Source organism: Danio aesculapii, chromosome 23 (genome assembly GCF_903798145.1).
Source record: "Danio aesculapii chromosome 23, fDanAes4.1, whole genome shotgun sequence".
Lineage (NCBI taxonomy): Eukaryota > Metazoa > Chordata > Actinopteri > Cypriniformes > Danionidae > Danio > Danio aesculapii.
The window spans coordinates 35382341-35402192 of NC_079457.1; the positions used below are offsets into that span (position 1 = coordinate 35382341).

At 36.1% G+C, this 19852-nt stretch overlaps 1 protein-coding gene across 6 annotated transcripts in view; it reads right to left on the reverse strand.

Annotated features, from left to right (window-relative positions):
- Positions 1 to 6219: 6219 nt before the first annotated feature.
- The window catches only part of LOC130217013 (protein phosphatase 1 regulatory subunit 12B-like), a 63705-nt gene continuing 50072 nt past the window's right edge, over positions 6220 to 19852 (reverse strand). For 2 of the 6 annotated variants that reach the window (XM_056448988.1, XM_056448985.1), the window contains one exon: positions 6220 to 10059. In XM_056448988.1, coding sequence (XP_056304963.1) covers positions 9973 to 10059 — 87 coding nt within the window. In that variant the 3' untranslated portion in view covers positions 6220 to 9972. Of the gene's footprint in view, positions 10060 to 14309; positions 14851 to 19852 lie in introns of those variants that run through there. The other 4 variants (XM_056448989.1, XM_056448987.1, XM_056448986.1 and 1 more) reach the window with 3 other exon arrangements.

Below are 19852 nucleotides of genomic sequence, written 5' to 3' on the forward strand. Positions count from 1 at the left end.
TCTGATCCAAGAACTGTGCACTGTAAAGTTCCTGTCAAGCTCTGACAAAGTCCCATACATCAAAAGTCTTTTCTGATCCTTCCTTAACAAACAGCTGACAAATCCCCTGTTGTAGGCATGTAGATTGCTGAAGCATTCGTCAGGAAAAAATAAAACAATGCTGAGGTATTTTTGTAAAAAAAAAACTTCAACCACTGACTCTTCACAGCCTCATCTTTGGGTAGGGAATATAACACTAACTTTCCCTCAAACTTCAGAACACAGCGTCTTTGTGACATGATTCAACTGGGATCTGCTACAGTGTTTATCTTCTTTTTGTTTCTACAGAGTTTACGGGTAAAGACTCGTTACCGCCATGATTCATTGGAACCACTATGAGTCAACTCTTTTATTGAGGAATCAATAGGTTTAAACACGGTGCACTTTCAGATTTAAGCCTTAGCTGGATATTTCACTTCACTTAGAGCTGTGTTACACACTGCATGGAAGGTCATTTTCAAAAACCCATAATAGGGGCTCTTTAAACAAACAAATTTGAACATGAATAAATTAAATTTGTTTAAATTTAACCCAAATTCAACCCAAGTGGGCACTTTGATATCAAAACAACATAAAAAACAGTACAAATCTATTTGACATTAAAACCATAATGTTTATTTGAAATCCACACATTGATGCCCTTTTGACCACCAAACTAACGACTCAAAAAGTGTTTTATGCAACACAGCCTTATTCTGGAAACAAAGCCCGATATACATTTCAAGAGATTACGAATTATGTAACTAGAAGCATGTATGGCTGCATTTCGTTTTGTAAAACAAACTCTACAGGGACAGGGCGGTATGATGCTGTTCCTTTTCGTGATTACCAGCTGATTTCGTGATTACCAGCTGACCGCTTACCTCCATCTAGATGACTTTCCTGCTGTTACCAGTTTGTCCAGTTAACTCGCCATGTACATCTTTGAGATGAAGAGAGGAGTTGACCCCGGAGATGGGGTTTGAGTGAAGAATGGTTCCAGAAAGCAGGTAAGACAAAAACAGAAGCCAAAAAATAAAATAAACAAGTAAATAACAAGGTGATACTGTTGTAAAATCTGAAAATGTGGTAAAAATCAGGTGAGGGCTTTTCTTTTTCTGGATTTCTTTTTAAAACAATGTCGGTTGGGTTTAGGGACGTGGGTCGGTGGGTCAATTGGCACTTTTGAAAACACTATTGGTTGGGTTTAGGGAAGTAGGAGGGTGGATCAGTCGATCGGTCAGTCAGTCAGTCGACAACAGCCTCTGGTGAATTTACGCAAGAACAGCAGGAGCTGAGTTCTCAAAAAGCATACACAGCAGCCTCTGGTGGATTCGAAAAAACTAAATCTGCAAAAAGAAAAAACATACCTCCTGGGACGTATTTGGTGCTTTCCAGAAGTGGTAGCGGTATTAGCGGTACGTTTTCAGAATGAACCTGGCTTGGATTTATTTATCTTAAAGCTTTACAATTTTTTTATCCATACATGGATTTCTTTGGTATTTAACCTTTACTGAAAACAAGCTTATTTTGTTAATTTAAAAGTTATATTTAGTCCACTTTTTAGTTGAAGTGCACTCTCAGGAAACACTCTCAGTTTCAGTGAACTTAGCGAAATGTTACTTTTATAAACAAACAGTGATGGGAATAATGGCGCTACAAATAAACAACGTTACTAATGGGGACACTTTTTTCAGTAACGAGTAATCAAACGAATTACTGTTTTCCTCATTACAACACCGTTATCGTTACTGACAGTAAAATAAGCGTTACAATAGGGGAGAGCAGGGGTTTTGGCCAAATAATGAACTGAGTAATGGAGTTAGACAAACCATATTTGTTTACCAACAACACACAGGCCTCTCCTACAAATGAGCACTGGTTGTATGATTGCCGGACCTATGGTTTCTGTGCAGTATTGTCAAAAGTGCCAGGAGTAAAAATGTTACTATTTACCCCACCTGCGGGGCAAGTTGTAACAGGCAGAGGGTTAGTTGTAACACATGCTTATAAAGTAAGAGTTCACACAGTTAATTTAATTTCTTTACTTTAGCTATATTATCTCAGTACTTAGCTCAATTTATTTTTTATTCTACATAACACAGTATGTTTATTTATTTATTTATTTATTTATTTATTTATCTATTAGATAAACACATTTGGATTTATTTGCATTATTATCCACTATTATGCAATGCATTTATTTGCATTATTAGCAATAAAAAAAAAATTCTATAAAAAATATTTTCTATTAAAACATTTTTATATAAAATTTCTCAAAGTAACGCTCAAAATTAAAAAAAATAAAATAAAAAAACGTTGTTAGTTTAATTGGTGTCCAACAGTGTGCGGCTTAATTGTAACACCCTGTTACAACTAACTCTGCTGTGTCGTGTTTTCCTCAAAACTGGCTAGCAGTCACTGTGTGTTTTTTTACATCTTTCAAAATGATTCCATCTTTTAGCCTAGAAGAAGGTAATCACAACAATATAAGATGATTATTATTAATTCAAGATTATTATATTGAATGTGATGATTGGCTTAGATAGAGTACATTTCTTTCGTTTGCCAAACAGAGGCAGAGTAGTGCAGTGGCACACACCAATGACCAGGAGTCAGAACGATGGCAAATCCAACAAGTTCAAAGGTAGCATTCGCCAACTGGAAATATAAGCACTACATTTCCCTCGATAATGTGAAAGGCAAGAATGTTTATCGTGCAACTTACTGTATGCCAAGGAAAAAAGAGTCTCTCTACGTCTGTAACAAATAATTGTAATCTAATGAAGCGCCTCACATTGTCACATGCCACCACAAGATAAGTGACTACGCAGGTGATAATGTGAGCTCTTCCTCTAAAGGAGACAAGGCCACGACGTCAAAGCAAATAAAACTTAATTTTTCTCCACCGCAAACACTTATTACTCAGAAAGAATTAAACAAAATAATATGTAGATATATAGTTCAGGACATGCTGGCGTCATCTCTCACATGGTCCCACAGCAACATTAAAATAGTGTAGATTAGTGTACAATATTTTCTAATTTATTTTAGAGAGAACAGTTACTTTCCCTGGCAATTAGTTACTTTAATAATTTTGAAACTAGTTACTAGCTCAATTACTATTTGTGAGAAGTAAATAGTAACTATAACTAATTACTATTTTAAAGGAACATGCCCAACACTTAACACAAATAAAAGAAGTACATAACTAGTAAACTAAAAGAATAATTGCATTGTTAATTCTATTTTTGTACCCCTACCCCTTCCCCTTGGCCCTTACAACCGAGAGTTAAGGGGAAGGGCTTCAAAATGTACCCCTAAGAATTGGGACAGCACTATAGCACCTGCACACGTCATCATATGTCATCGCGATCTCATGTTTCATGTGAGATCAGATGATTGCGCCTGCTGTATTTATTCCAGTTGCTTTATTTTTTGGTATTTATCTTCAGGAAATCACTGAAGGCTTATATTATGTTATTATAATGATCTAATGTGGCAATAGGATCGTAACTATACTGTGCATTTACACAGTGGCCATAATCATCTATATGAACACAGCAAACACAACATTAACATTATAGCAGACACTGTGAAAAAGCTCATTCTCAGCCACTAGACATTACTGACGGGGTATTCGAGTGTCATTGAGTGACAGATTGTTCTGGGGCTGCTGTACAGGAGTTATTATTAGGGATTATAGATCATGAAATTTTGCGGGGTTTTTTAGTGTTTTTTTTTTTTAAAGCATGACGGTAAAACATGAACGCGGTTATGAATATATTAAAACATGTGTTTGTTTGTTGTAAACATTTATAATAATGACAAAAAAAATAAAAATTTGTGGATCTCCTTCCAGGTTCAGCAATACTGGCGCTGTGGCTGGTGTATTCTGGGAAATTTTCTTACCCCTTGGTTTCGAGTGTGGTCCTGAAAAATCTTTGTTCGAAGGGCTATTCACCCCTTCCCCTTAGCCCTATGCCTTCAAGCTAAAGAGAATTGGGACACTCCTACCCCTTGGCGTGCACGCGCAAAACGAGGGGTTGGGGTAAGGGAAGGGCTAAGGGGTAGAATTGGGGTTGGGCCTTACTCATACCTGCCAACATTTGGATCATAAAATCTGGGAGATTTTATCCAGGGGTGCGCGTGAAGTGAAGAACGGGGGGAGGGTTAAAGGTGGTTCGGTGCGCAATTCCGGGAATTTTACAGGAGATGGGCGGGAGATGGGTCTGAAATACGGGAGACTCCCACGAAAAACGGGAGTGTTGGCAGGTATGACCTTACTGTCCTTCTGTTACAAACAGGTTTAGGCCAATGTAGACCCTACATTCTAAAAAATAACTCAAGAGGTCTGCTAACACTACATAGTTTAACCCTTGTATGGTGTTCGGGTCTGTGAGACCCGTTTTCAGTTTTTTTCAAAAGAAAAATTAAACAATGAATTATTTTTTCAACCTGAAATTCATCAGCTTTGGCTTATTTTCTGTGAAGAACATAAATCCGAACAAATTTTCAATTACTGCATAATGTACCTCCCCCCACACATTTACATTACATAAAAGGTGTTCGGGTCCACTGGACCCAGGTCTAATAAAAGTCTTGAAGTGTAGGTCCAGTCTTCCTACACTCTGTCTTCCTCCTTTCTAGTGCTGCTGTTTTCTTCCCCTCCTGCTCCCACACAAAGTTGCAAGATTGTTAAAAATTCAACTATCAACACTGTTTGCTCTTACATTCCCGCACATTTTACCCTCTCTCTTGCGGGAACCAAGCTTTATTTTCTCATACTCTGTCCCATCTGCAAATTAGGGTATAATACTATAAATAAGACTTTGCCAGTGTGGTTCCTTATCACAACTGATCAAGATGGCCAAAAGATTATCTGCTGCGAGGGCCTTGCAATTGATTGTGGAAGAGAGAGGAGCTTCTGATGATGATGTCCAAGAAAGACCATGGTGTGTCAATTAGTTTAAAACATTATTTGTACATTTACTTGTAGCAACCCAAAGAAATTGGGTTAATAACTAAATTTTGTTACACTAATGGAGTTGTTTTGTATTCATAAGTCCACACACCTCTGTTGTTTGTTTTTTTTTCTATACACGGGACTTGTTTTTTAAATGGGACTGTACATGTTTTGTTTCGTAAAACAATGAAAATCTGTGGTTTAAAACAAAAACAAAAAATACTGGAAAACAAAAATGTTGTTAAATGCATTTCTTACAAGCAACTAAATGAACAGTAAATTTGAAAACAAACAAAAAATGTAACAATTTCAGCTTAATTTATTTGAGGATCTAAACTTGAAAACTTGCATGTAATTAAGTACATAGCACTTGATTTTTTTATTTTAATTAAAAAAACTAGTTGAAACAACTTAATTTTTTGAGTACTCGGCTTAACAAATGACTTAACGACTTAACAAAAAATCCCTCTGATTAAAGAGGAGAAGGTCATTTGGCTAACATAATAAAGTTTGTTGTCTGAACTTCATTTTGTCAGATGTTGTCGTAACTTGAATATATTGATGCAAACTGTAGCGTTAATTTTTTTTTTTGTTTGGTCTAAACAATATTTTTTAGAGTGTAAACACCTTCTTCAAATGTTATCACTTGATTGAATGGGCATTTTCAAGTGGTTATCATCTGATGGATGGATATGGGCCAGTAGGGGCCTTCTGCACCTACTAGTAGGCTCAGAAGGTTGTCCATCTACATGGTTAATCAGCTATACTAATAGAGAAGACTCCAGGTCCAGATCTGTTTTTACATTACTGTGATGGTTGGGTTTAGGGTTGGGGTTGGGGCAAACATTAATAAAATACAATTAATGGGTAGTTTAATAAATAATATAAATAATTCTTGTTGACTTCCGGTCGCAGCTGCATGTGATCTATAGCTGATTAACTATGTGGATGGATGATGAACAGCCTTCTGATCCTACCAGAAGCCCCCTACCAGCTGATAACCACTGATAACGCCCATTCAATCAAGTAATAACATTCAAATCGGCTGCACTAGAAAGACTGAGAGAGTACAGTAGAAGTGTACAATAGTAGTAGAAGTCTACAACTTGGCCAAGGAACACATTCCTGCAAAACAGAATACATTACATTTTGATGTAATGAATGTGATGATCATGCAGACAGGCAGAGGGCAGCATAGCACATACAATAAAGAAAGCACTTGATTTGTAGTTGACAGTGTGTTTTAATAATAGTAACAAGCAAACAACAAAGAACAAACACAATCATAAACAAAGTGCTGTGAGCATTGGTTCAAGAATACAGGTTAAAAACTGTGGACAATGAAAATAAACACAGCTTTTCAAATGGCATATTATGTGTGGTGTTTGTTTAATCCATATAGATGATCTTAATTACACACACACAGGCATAAATAAATATAAACACAGCAATGGTATCATGTATCTATTCTTTAGCCTTTTGGTTTATATATAAACACTGCAAGTGTAAAAGTAAACAGGACAGATGTGTTGATATGAAGCGAGTTAAGAGAGTGACGTCGTCTCTCAGTGGGAACATTCCTTTTAGAATATTCTGGCAGAGCTTCTGAGGACCCGACTGGACCATATTAGACCAATGACTGCTTCAGGACAGTTCAATTTGATTTATGGTCAAATACTGTTCAAAGGAATGGCAGTTTGCACAGCTCTTCCCTGCTGAAATGACCAAAGCAGTTGGTGACCAGTGCTGTGGTTTGGACACTTGCCCATAGATAATGGTATGCTGGTGTTCCAACAATACTTCCTAACAAGTTTACCATCTTAGGAGGTTTTGTATCAGTGCTCTAAAAGGCTTTAGCACTATGTAGTAGGAACTTAGTTATAAGACCCTAGTTATCAATCTGAAAGGTTTTCCCCAGTGTCATTTTCCTGATTGTATTTGGCCATCAACTCTGAAATGACGAAAGCCAACCAACAGTGACAACAAGCTCTGGAGGACTGGAGGACATTGGATGGCGTGATTGAACCTGTGTTTCTGTTATGTGTGGGATTTGTGATAATGGAGATGGAATTACATATATTTTGTAACTAAAGGTGCAAAAAAATGGACTGAGACAAAAATCACCCTTGATAACTTGTACTGGTGATGAAAGTGGTGTTTTGTATGACACATACTGTGTTCAACGAATCAGCATAAAACGTCCCTGTGGTTCCTATTGTGCTGGGTTAGACCATGTTAAAATAGTAGCACATTTAGATACCTCAAAAGAAGTTCCCAGTTACTGTGACACACCAAAAGTGGGTACTTTCACCAATATATCTAGGAACTATAAAAATGCTCCTTCCTTTCATGCAAAAGCCCCTATAGAAGCACCATTTGGGGTTCCTCGGATCATTTGGGAGCACACTCTTATGAGTAAAGGTACAAAACCTGTCACTTGGGTGGTACTTTTCAAAAGGTACACTTTTGTACCTTACAGGGCCACATATGCGCCTTAAAGGTACATATTAATACCAAAAAAAGTACAAATGTGTAGTACCTTCAAGATACAAAAGTGTACCCTAAAGGTACACAATTGTACTTTTAAGGTACTAATGCATACATTTAAGGTACAAAATTGGTACCAACCCAGTGACAGGTTTTGTATTTTTATTTTTCACTATATAGACGCTTTCTTTGGATTGGGTTTATAGAAACTACTCACCAACTCAAAAACTTTTTTTTCCCACTTGGTTGCATTCACTCTGTCAGTAGGAATTTTGGCAGGTGACATTGATGTCATTCAAGAACATAGACTTTGGTGTCAGCCAATTTATGACTTGATCTATCTTGATTCTGGCAATATTTTTGAAAGTAAGTACAGTGTATTAAAGTGTTTCTGTTGTTCTAAAACTAGACCCTGCTATGAAATAATAGCCAGTTTAGTGTAATCTAAAGGAGTTTCTATTCCCAATAGCTTTGTTGTGTACAGACCAAAAACTGGATACTTCTGTTAATAGTTCCAAGAACTAAAAAAACACTCCTCTCAAAAGCATCTATAGAAGCACCATTTGTGGTCCCTCAAACCAGTTGGGACCAGTGAAGACTATAAGGGCTTTTTTGCAGTAGGTTGTTATATGAACTATTCACCAGGGCAGTCTCCAAAAACTGTTGTTCTAAAGAAGACTCTGCTATGAAATTGTAGCTAATCTAGTTTAATTAAAAGGAGTTCCAATTGCCAGTACCTTTAGTGTGAGACCAAAAAAATGGGTACTTTTGCCAATAGTACTAGAAACTATAAAACACTCCTCTCATGCAAAAGCCCCTATAGCATAGGTCTCAAACTGGATTCCTGGAGGGCCGCAGCTCTGCACAGTTTTGCTCCAACCCTGATCAAACACAGCTGATCCAACCAGTCAAGGTGTTCAAGACTACTAGAGACTATTAAGCAGGTGTGAGTTGGAGGTGGTTGGAGCTAAACTGTGCAGAGCTGTGGCCCTCCGGGAATTGATTTTGAGACCATTGCCCTTTAGAAGCACCATTTGGGGTCCTTCAAATCAGTTTGGATCACTGTAGATTGTAAGGGATTTTTGCACTAGCTAGTTATAGGAACCAAAAAAAAAACATTTTTTTTTCCCCTTGGTTGCGATCAATATGCAAGTAGGTATTTAGTGAATTGATGACAAGAATCTAGATCCTGGTGTTAGCCAACTTATGACTTGTTTGTGGCAATATTTTTGGAAGTAAAGTATTTGTAAACTGTTTCTTTTGACAAGTATACCTAATTAAAAGGAGTTCTTATTGCCTGTACCTGTCGTGTGTTCACACCAAAAAGTGGGTACTTCAGCTAATAGTTCTAAGAACTATAAAAAATCCTCTGATTCAAAAGTTTCTATTACTCAGAAGCACCATTTGTGGTCCCACTAATCAGCTAGGACAAGTGTAGACTCTAGACAATATTGTTTGGAGATGTATGTAGTATGTAGGTTTATATGACATGTTTGCTCAACACAAAACATTTGGCACGGAAGTTCCTATTGTGCTGAGTTGGACCTTACTCTAAAATAATAACTATTTTAGTTTTCCTGAAAGCAGTTCATGTATCTAAAATCGTTCCCAGTTCCTGTGATACAAAAGTTGCCACCAAATAGTTACAGGAACTATGAAATAAATTCTCCAGTGCAAAAGACCCATTCGCTCTGGTCTTTTCAGCAGGTACTTTAAGCAAGGCTTTAGAAATGGCTAACAGTAAGAAAACATGAAATTCATTGAACATTTTTATGGTCATGCTTAAAAACAAACAAACCGTGGCCTCAATGTTATTGGAGTACCACACTGCACAACACAGTTTAAGGTGGGGGAATAGGTCGTCTAGTTCAGTAGATGTTTTTGAACATTGTTAACCAATAAAACAAATTCTCACCAACAAAACTGGACTATTGCCTTTAACCAGGTCAATGATATTAAAATATTGAAGCAAAATTGAGGAGTACCCCAGTGTTGATTATTTCAAAATAAAATCAGGACAAGATAAAGTATGTTTGGGGGTTTGGCAGCTTGAACAGTTCGATCCATGGATAAAAACCTTCATCAGTACCAGGAAGTTTTATAACAGGTATTTTTTCCCCCAAAAGTAAATAACCAAAACAGAACTTTGCTCCAAGTATATCCAGGCCTACAATAGATCTATGTCATCACATCAAATATCTAAGCAAGCTTAGGCCACAGGAAACCATGCAAACTTTATCTGAATTTTTGATGAGGGTTGGTCGAAGGGACATCTCTCAAATTATCTTCTCCATGTTTAAAAAATAAATAAAATTCATACAGGTATGGAGTGACATGAGCATGAGTAAATGAATGTTTAATGTTTATTATCCCCTTAGCCTTGGATCTGATGCACCAAGAGCCAGAGATGACAGAACCATTACCCTGCATAACAATGATCAGGTGCAATTAAATATTTGATCTTTCTCTGTTCAGTGTTTTTCCTCTTCATCCGGTTTTCCTCACTTGGAAAGTTTGCTAATGACTCTAATTAAGGCTCCATTCTCATCTTTCAGCCGCTGGTTATCAGACTTCAGTTCGGTCAATACCTGAGGTGAGAGTGAGACAGATTACTTTTGATTGGTTAGTTAGTTATAAAATGTAGTGGTCCTGTGTTGTCACAATTTCTGTGTCCATGAGATGACAGTACACATTATATTGAATGAAATAGTTTTTCTATACCTCATATACCTTAATCTCATGTAAGAGTTTTGTAACATCAAATTCTGGCTTTGTGTTTGTCCATATCTTTTTTTTCATAATCATAGAGATATAGAGCTCACATTGAATGTTGAAATTAAAGTGATAAGTGATAAAATGATGTTTACTCATATTCAATTGGTTCTAAACTTCTATACTTTTTTTCTTATGTTGAAAACAAATCAAGATTTTTTGAAGAATGTTGGGATAAAAAACTTCAGCTGTCATCTAAATAAATACTAGAAAGTCAATAGATGTTTTTCCCCAACATCCTTCAACATCCCCAACATCTTCTTTTGCGTTGGGCAGAAGAAAGAAACTTAAACATGTTTGAATCAAGGGGAGGACGAGTAAATGATGGCAGAACTTAAATTTTTGGGTGACCTTTAATACTTAACCAACATCAAGCAAACAGTAGAGTTAAAACGGATTAGCAAATGTCTAATCTTACATCATCTTATTCTAATCCGCAAATATAAAGATACGGTGGCTGAAATTAATAAAGTAATCAACATGTTCTATTTAGCAGGACTTAATTTACGGTTTGTATTTCCTCTGTCCTAATTTCAGTTTTCCTTATCTTATGACAAATATAAGCTGCGTCCCAAATGGCACACTACACACTATGCACTAGTATTTGTATGTAGTGTCATCCCAAATGGAACACTAATGTTTTTTTACTAAGCGGAAATTAAAACAGTTTCCCTGATGACGTTTGATGGTTGCCAAATTAGTGAAATAAATGACCAAACTACCAAATAGTACTTGCCTTGAGTATAACCACATTCACTATTGGGAGGCGCTATAATCACTCTCGTAGGAGAATTTTGCTTTCACAATCCAAAATAAATAAAGTGAACCAACATGAGCGCCCGATAGCTCCGCCCATTCCGCTAAGAGACCAAAACTGTGGTCGTTGAGTGCATGAAGTGTCCAAAATTCCACATTTCATTTTACCAGCTGAATGAGTGCATCATCCGGGTAATTAAAGTACACTTATTATTTTTAGAGTTTTCAGTGTGAACGCACCACTTACACTATTTATACAATAAAATGGCGTAGAATAGTGCATAAGTATGCAATTTGGGATGCACCATAGACAAATTACCAACCTAAGTCACACAAAACGTCACACGGGTTCCCGGTTGCAAAAAGAGACCCATTGCAATAGCAAACATGTCGTGTTGTGCAGTAGGATGCCAAATTCAAAAGTCCAAAAATAGAAAACTTAACTTTTACAGCACACCACACTGCTTTTAATGCCAACTGCAGACGTCTTTGGCTAAAAGGGAGCTGAATGAAGTGACAACCTAATTAAAAATGCTTGACTCTGCAGTTCTCATTTTATATCAGGTAAGTTCACGCTATGCTGAATCATACACATTGCTCGTTTTTGAGCAAAACAGTTAAATATGGTTATTAAAACTGCGGACACTGAATGCTCAGACTGAAACGTGAAAGTGTAAATTATTAAGCTAAAATTTGTTTTATATTCACACAATCATTCAGTGACAACTTGTGACACACTCCCTATATTATTTACCACAGCACTTTGAATATTCGGTCTGAAATAACCTGCAAGTGTGACTTGAAAACAACATTAACACTGTTTATTTGACTGTGAACAATGTTGTACTTTAATAGTCATTGGCTACTAATTTGATTTCGCTATGTAGAGTTTGTAAATGATACTTTTATGAAATTATATTATTAAGGAGAAAGTTTTAATTGTAAACATCTCATTCTTTACTCAAAACATGGGATTAAACCCATTTTGGATATTTTCTACCAGTAGTGGGCACTTGTGTAACATAATCAATGACATATTTCAGAGTCAATAGCTATGTTTCCATCCAAAAATGCAAATGAACTTTATGCAAAAAACTGAATTATCACATAAAAGACGTGCGAATAAAACAGCATTTCCATCCAACGAGTCAAATCGTGAAAAAATCGTCACTTCCTGATTAACTGGCGCCAAATATCAAAAGTAAAAACGGAATTTGCTGCAGTAGGAGAAGCTGCATCAATCTTCATTAGATGACTTGCGCCTCAAAAGGCAATCCTGAGGGAACGCGCAGTGGCATTTGAAGGTGTCAGACGCAGAGCACAGATGCTCTTGATTCGATTCCTACGTTTTTTATGCGCATTTTCAAAATTTTCAAAATTCCGAAAAAGACCATTCACACATCCATTCTAATAACCGGTAAATTCTGACATCATTAACCACAAATGGCCTTTAATGCCTGTGCTTTTATTATGTAAACATAATAAGGGTCAGGCTTTTGTTGATGGTTTCATTTTTTTTTTAAAGCTTTATTTTTATTTATGCAGCTGCTTTTGTCCCAGAGACATCCAAAGACAAAAGAGTGAACCGCAGCTAAATATTTACACATTTGACTACATCACAAATTCTGTGGATGATTAGGTATTGTAAACAACTTCGATGCGAACATATAGAGGAACAGTTTCGCATGTCGAGATGTACATTTATTTCTGTGCTAGCACTCACCGGAGCACTCCTGAATGCAGGGCTTGCAGGTTAACTCACAGAGGTTTATCATAAGCATTTTATCGATAATGTTTTCCACAGTTGGCATTAATAATGAACATAGAAACGTTATCTGACTAACATCTAGCAGCTAAATGTGTCTGGAAAAATATTCAGACTTTTATTTTCATAAACAGTGTGGATGTGAATGTGTCTGAATGTTCTGATTGGCTGGAGTAGACTTCTCATGACAACGTGTTCTGAACGTGAACGCACATTTTTTCCGGCAATTTTCCTTCTGCATTCACAGAGCAGCATTGCGACAAATTACAGGTAATGTAACAACTGTCCTTTCCAAAAAATTGCTGAACAAATTTTCCGGTATTTTCAAAAAGGGCCTGTTCACACATGAACCCTTTCTGTATGAGTGAAAGGGGCTAATAATGCAATTTAATTAAAATATAGTCAGTTAAATAGACTTGAGCATTAATTTAGTTTTTTCAAGCATAAAACGAGATGAAGTCCATTTAAATTTAAGGATATTCCCCATTAGCACTCTAAAACGAACTTGTTTTTCTTTTATGCAAGGGCTGAATACATATGTTGGATGATGAATATATGATGAGCACTGTAGACACTTTCAAATACAGTCTTTAGATTATTAATCTGTTTCAATATAACAATTTTGGCCTGTTCTTTACCCTCTAGGACAGGGGTGGGCAAACTCGGTCCTGGAGGGCCGGTGTCCTGCATAGTTTAGCTTTAACTCTAATCAAACACACCTGAACATCCTAATCAGTGTATCCAAGATCACTAATTATTTAGCAGCAGGTGTGTTTGATCAGAGTTGGAGCTAAACTGTGCAGGACACCGGCCCTCCAGGACCGAGTTTGCCCACCCCTGCTCTAGGATGTATCAAACCATTAAAACTATTGTTCACTGTAAAATCATCTGCTGAACTGATTACTCAATTATTTTTCAATTTTTTTTAATTTCTCAATAAATAAAGATAATATTTTTCATTCATTTAAGTTTTATCCATTTAACTAAATTGTATATATTTTATGTTTCTCTTGCTTTTTCATGTTTATTCAAATTTTATTTTATATTTTTACCAACATATTAATTTTGGTATACACATTTTTGAGAGGTATTTTGTTTTAGAGATATTAGTTCCAGTTTTGGCTTTGGTACTGACTAATCTAATGTATATTGGATGATAATGTAAGTATTCATCAAAAAATGAATTTTGCCATCGTCCTGAGATGATTTTTAAACCCTGACATGTTAATATGTGCAGCTGTCAATCAATTCGGTGGGCGGGGGGAGGGCACTCCTACGTAAAGTTGCGGTCGATCTGAAAACCGCTCCAATTGGTCCACCGTTTTTTTATGTTGCTAAATTGAAAAAAAAGGACTGGGTGTGTTTATATCACTCCAATATGACGGTCTGTACACCATACATGCACATATGTCTGTCCAAACAGCTTGAAAAGTAGATTTTTCACCATAGGTGCCCTTTAAGGTACAATTATGTCCGATAAAAAGGTATTGCACCAGTGACAAGGGTTTGTACCTTCTTTGGTACAACATTGTACCATTTTTCTGAGAGTGTACCTTCTTTTTCTTATACTTTTAAATTTTTATTTCAATTCCCTGTGTGCGATTTATACTGTAGGTAGCCAATATTTAGTATGGTTATTTATAACATATGACACTATGAATATGAATCTACAGAGTCTGTGATTTGATATGGACATTGCTGGAGTATATATAGAGAAACGTTTGCTCATGGCTTTGGACGATCTATAAATATCTTCAAAGGCACCGCCTGCAGGAGGAATGTAAGGGCTTGCCCTTCTCAGAAGAGGAACATGGGGAACAAAATGGACCAAAAAGGCAGAAAAAAATGGATTAAAGGCAACAGAAAGGCATGAAACAGAAAGACCTGCCTGAGAGAAGAGCATCAGAGGGGCAGAGGAAGAGGAGGAAGAGACAGAGAGATGAAGGAAGAATTACAGATCCTCTGACTCAGGCAGAGAGGCCGTCTGAGAGAGGTGGGCCAGGGTGCGCAGCATGGCTTTATTCTCCACTAGGAGGCGTGCGTTCCCCCTGCGGAGAGCCTGCAGCCGAGCCAGAGCTGGAGGAGTCTGGAGATACAGAGACGCCCAGACATGAGGAGAGAGCGGGAGCCAAGCAGATACAACAGCAGACAGGGGTTGAAATTAATAATAATATATATTTTTTTAAAGTACAGCATTAGTGTGCTTAAGTTAGTTAAAACAAAGTCAACATGACATTTTAAAGGGTTATCCACAAAACCTGTATGAGTTCCTTTCATTGCGAAAAAAAGATATTTTGTAACTGGTACTCTAGTTCAACAGAAACTGGTGTTCTAGTTCAACAGAAAAAAAATCAAATCAGGTACAAATCAGGTACACTACAAAAAATGTTTTTCTTCCATTTGTCTTGTTTCTAGTCCAAATATCAAAAAAATTCCTAAATCATGAAGCAAAAAATATTGTCTTGTTTTCAGAAATAGAGTCAAAATGAAGTTTTATTTTTCCTTAAAACAAGCTTAATAATCTGCCAATGAGGTAGACAAAATTATCTTTTTTATCTTAAAATACATTTATTTAGCTTACCCCATTGGCAGATTATTTACTTGTTTGAAGGAAAAACTCACTTAATTTTGACTTATTATTTCTCAAAACAAGACAATATTTTTTATTTGTCTGGAAAATGCTTCTTGAATTAAGAATTTTAAAAAAATATTTGGACTAGAAACCAGACAAAACTCTTTTTTTGTAATGTAACAAAGTAACAACTTGAAACTTAGAAACATCTTGAGGGATGCATGTAAATGGTGCATATATTTTCATTTTAGATGAACTACCCCTTTAAAGCCAATCGACAGTGACGTCATAATGAGCATTCTCATTAATTGTAATTAAGAATTCAAAGTAAAATGGCCTGTATTCCACTTTGAGTGGCTTATCCTTGTCAAAGACTATAGAATACACAAGACTTCGTTAAGTTTTGAATGGGGTAAAGTGTTACGGTCAATATGGCGAATGAAGCCCCGCCTACTAGTAATAGAGCCAATCATTGACATTTCTTCAGGGGACCAGGTATGTGCTTTTACAACAGTTTGTTGGTCAACAAACACACTGGAATCTCAGCAAACACTTGCTCCACAGACATAAGAAATATATCCACATAAAACTTGAAATATGTACTTTTAAATGAACCAAGTTCACTTGAAAACAATTATTTTGTTGTTTTAGGAATCTGTATGAAATGAACGTGAGGTACAGTTTATTCTGTCAAATGTACATCACATGACAGAAACCACTCTAAGGCCCACAAACTTGTAAACAAACAGTCTCTGTCATTTCTGGAGGACATTCACCATCAAGACCAAGTTGTGGATTATTTCAGAAGAGCAGCGCAATCAGACAGTCATTATCCAGTGGATGATAATATGTTAAACGGCCATAAATGAGGTTGGTGTCGTGATCTCGTTCATGTCGAGTGCGCAGGCGCATTACCTCGGGCAACCTGAAAATATGCAGATTTTGTTTTGATTCGGACGTTTAGAAATGAAATTTATGAGATGTTGTTTCATTTTACTGGTGATTCCAAATATGTAATGTTATGGTAAGCTTGGCAAAAAGTTTTAAAGAATTTGATGTTTCCCCATTCAGACAGAATGCCTGACCATACTGTCTAAGAGGTGTTTCAAAGATGGCCGCCGAGTAAAATTATTTGCCTTCAAGGGACTTTGTTCATATTCCCTGATCCCTTTAAATAACTGATTCTCAAGAGTGAGATTTTTAAAGGGATGGTACTGTAGGTGTAAGAGACCAATTTTTTTTCTAAAAAAAGATTGTTGGAAACATGTGCCTCAAGAATCATGGAAGTGAAAACAATCAAACACCTTGCAATCCTTCAATTTGAAGGGCCCTTTGAATTGACCATTTTTAAGCTATTTGGTTTGGAACAACCATGTGTGGCCATGATTGTTCAAATCGAATGTGTCCTTTGAAGGTGTTTTTCCAGTGATAATTTTGCTTCTGAAAATAAAAATGAAAATGTTCAATTCTATGAAACAAACAGAAACTTGACAGGTCTGCAGTACTGAAAATTGTGACTGTTTTTTTTAATTATCTCTCTCCCCTCCATACCTGTCAACTTTTTTCCCAATGGTTTAAACAATGTCCTATTTATTTATTTATTTATTTATTTATTTATTTATTTATTTATTTATTTATTTATTTATTTATTTATTCTCAATGACATTTGAATATAAAACTCACATCATCATAAATGTATTAGAAAATGAACCCTTGTTTACCCTTTTAATATTTCACAATACGAAAGTAAAATGAGCATTTCATGTTGACTTTTGAAGGAGGGACAGAAATATAAGCATGCAAAGTCGATTATGTGAGAACACAAATCAGCGATGGGGAAACTGACACACAGCACATGCATCTGCAGCCCTTTACAAAGAGCAAAGGAGAACAGGCCTACAAACATCTTCATGACTTGTGTGAAATCAAATCAAGCATTTTACTGAAGCAAGTTCTGGGATTAAGCACTAGTAATCACCACTGTTTTGTTATATAAAAGCTTCATAGAATGCAGTGAAGAGATTAATGAGTGGTGTAAGGCATCTGTGGTTGACCTCAGAAACATCCCGAACCAGCATGTGGAGAAACCCTGAGGTTTGATGCTATTTCCAAATGTGGCTTTACAGCTTACGGCATTGGGATCAGGCCGTTAAGTTTGTCCAATGCAGTGCAGCAGATGAATGTGAGGCATCCAGCATCTGTTCGTGTTTCTTTGTTTCTACAAAAAGTGTGTTTGTGTATGGTTAACCCTCTAAAATTACATATGCAGGTTTGCATGTCATATCTTGCAGCCAAAATACCCAGTATGACTGCTACTTTGGTGCAAACCACAGCTCAATTTCCCATGTTTTTAGATGCTACAAAAGACAAATTAGGATCCTCAGTCTTTTCCTCTCAGCGCTTCCTTTTGACTAAGACCTGACTAATACCCAATAACAGGACCAAGACCAATCAAGACCTGGGGTGTATTCCCAACACTTTCTTACTCTCCTCGTCACATATTGATGGTTGTTCAGGACCCTTTCTATTACTGTACACATGATTTTATGACAAGCTAGGTCTTATGTTGCTTTAAATAAGGTGTCTTTGGTGTCGATATGCTGATGTGAAAGGAATCAACTAAATGTATCATTATAACTAAATACATATCGGGTAAAATGTATCATTATAACTAAATACATATCGGGTTCATTATGACTATTAGTCTCCCCATACAGTTTGATATAGCGATTGGACCCGGAAGCCACTTCACGTGATGTCACACTTAACAAGCAGATTCCACAGGTGTCAAATTAAGCTCCTGGAGGGCCGCAGCTCTGCACAGTTTAGCTTTAACCTTAATTAAACACACCTGATCAAACTAATTGAATCTTTCAGGCTTGTCTGAAACCTACAGGTAAAAGTTTGTTGAGAAAGGGTTGGAACTAAACTCCTGCACTATTCTTTTGAAGTCACCATTGTGGTGAAATTTTGTTTGTTTGGTCACTAGGGCCTTTGTAACTATATTAAATAAAAATTTGTAGATTTTTTCAATTCAGAAATTACATAAACTGTGGGGCGCAACATTTAATTGTTTTGTCTCATATAGTGTATCATGGTGCTTGACAACCAATAGACCCTTTTCACAATGACGTCACTTCACATCCCCCTTTCGGCAACACAGTGTATTTTTAGGTTCCGGTTTACCTTTGAATAAATGGGAGATTTCTCTGGAAAATTTGCTGACAATATTGCACGACCTGATTAAAGACTATTATTGGTATTGGGCATGTGTCCAAATGTTTCTCTTTTAATGCTGAACTGCTTTCTGAGTTTGAAAATGATTCTTTAAGTTATTAAGAATAGGTATAAGCTATTGTTTATCAAGGAAAGCATATGTTTGCAAGCTTTTCACTTATTAATCAAGTCTATTTCCTCAATAACAGATTTGTTTTAACTTTAAAGCTGCTCTTAATATAAATTTATATTATTTGTTATCTGTAAATGTTCCAGCATGAGAACAATTCTTAACTAAATCTTCTTATCTTATCTTATCTTCTAAATCTTCTTCCTGGTAAGTATGTCTATAAATGCAACTAGTTTCATAATTTATTATTTATTAATCTATTAATGTTTTGTTCCGTTTCTCCATTTGAATGAATTAATTATGTGCTATCGCCACCTTTTGGGTGGATTTAATTTGATATTAGTACTACCTTTTAATTTATAATGCTACAAATAAATTCAAAATCTAATAATAATGAATTCAAATGCAGTCTTCTTGGTGTTATTTCACAATTGTAATTTTTTTATAATGACTTTGTTTGATTATTAAGAGTCACATGCAACATTGTAATTCTATTTCATTTAAGTAGAAAATTAAATAAACATATGTTTTATGTTTATGAATAAAATACCTATATAAAAAAAGGACAGAAAACTGAGCAGTAGAATGTGATTAATATGAATGTGTTTGTGAATCAGCTGACCACTGTAAACAGCCACAGTAAAATAGCCAAAGTTTTATTTAACTTTTATTCTTCAGGTCACAAAAAAATAATAAAAATAATTCTGTCATTTAAAAAAATGTGCAGCACCCGTGTAAACATCTGAAATATTTGTTTGACAAATGCTGACAAGTCCATACCAACTTCATCTGCAGTAAAGACAGCAACACAAAGCAATAGACTCTATTTAAAGGCTTATTTTCTTGGTTCAAGCAGAAATCTGGATGATCCATAAGTTTTTTTTAGATGTCAGATGTCTCACCTTGAATACAGACAACAGAAAACAGCCGTAGTCACAGTCTAACTGTTTCTATAGTAAATATACAGCTGACTGGGTGAGTTCTCAATGGGAATTTCTGTGTAGGCAGAAGTAAAGATTCACTGAGCGAAATCGGACACCGCGTGACGTCATGTGATAAGGGTCTATTACTGAGTAGTTTAACTGATTGAACTAAAAGAAAAAAAAAACTAAAGGAGACTTATACAGTAAGTGATCTACATGGCCCACACGTGCTGTACAGCTATGAGTA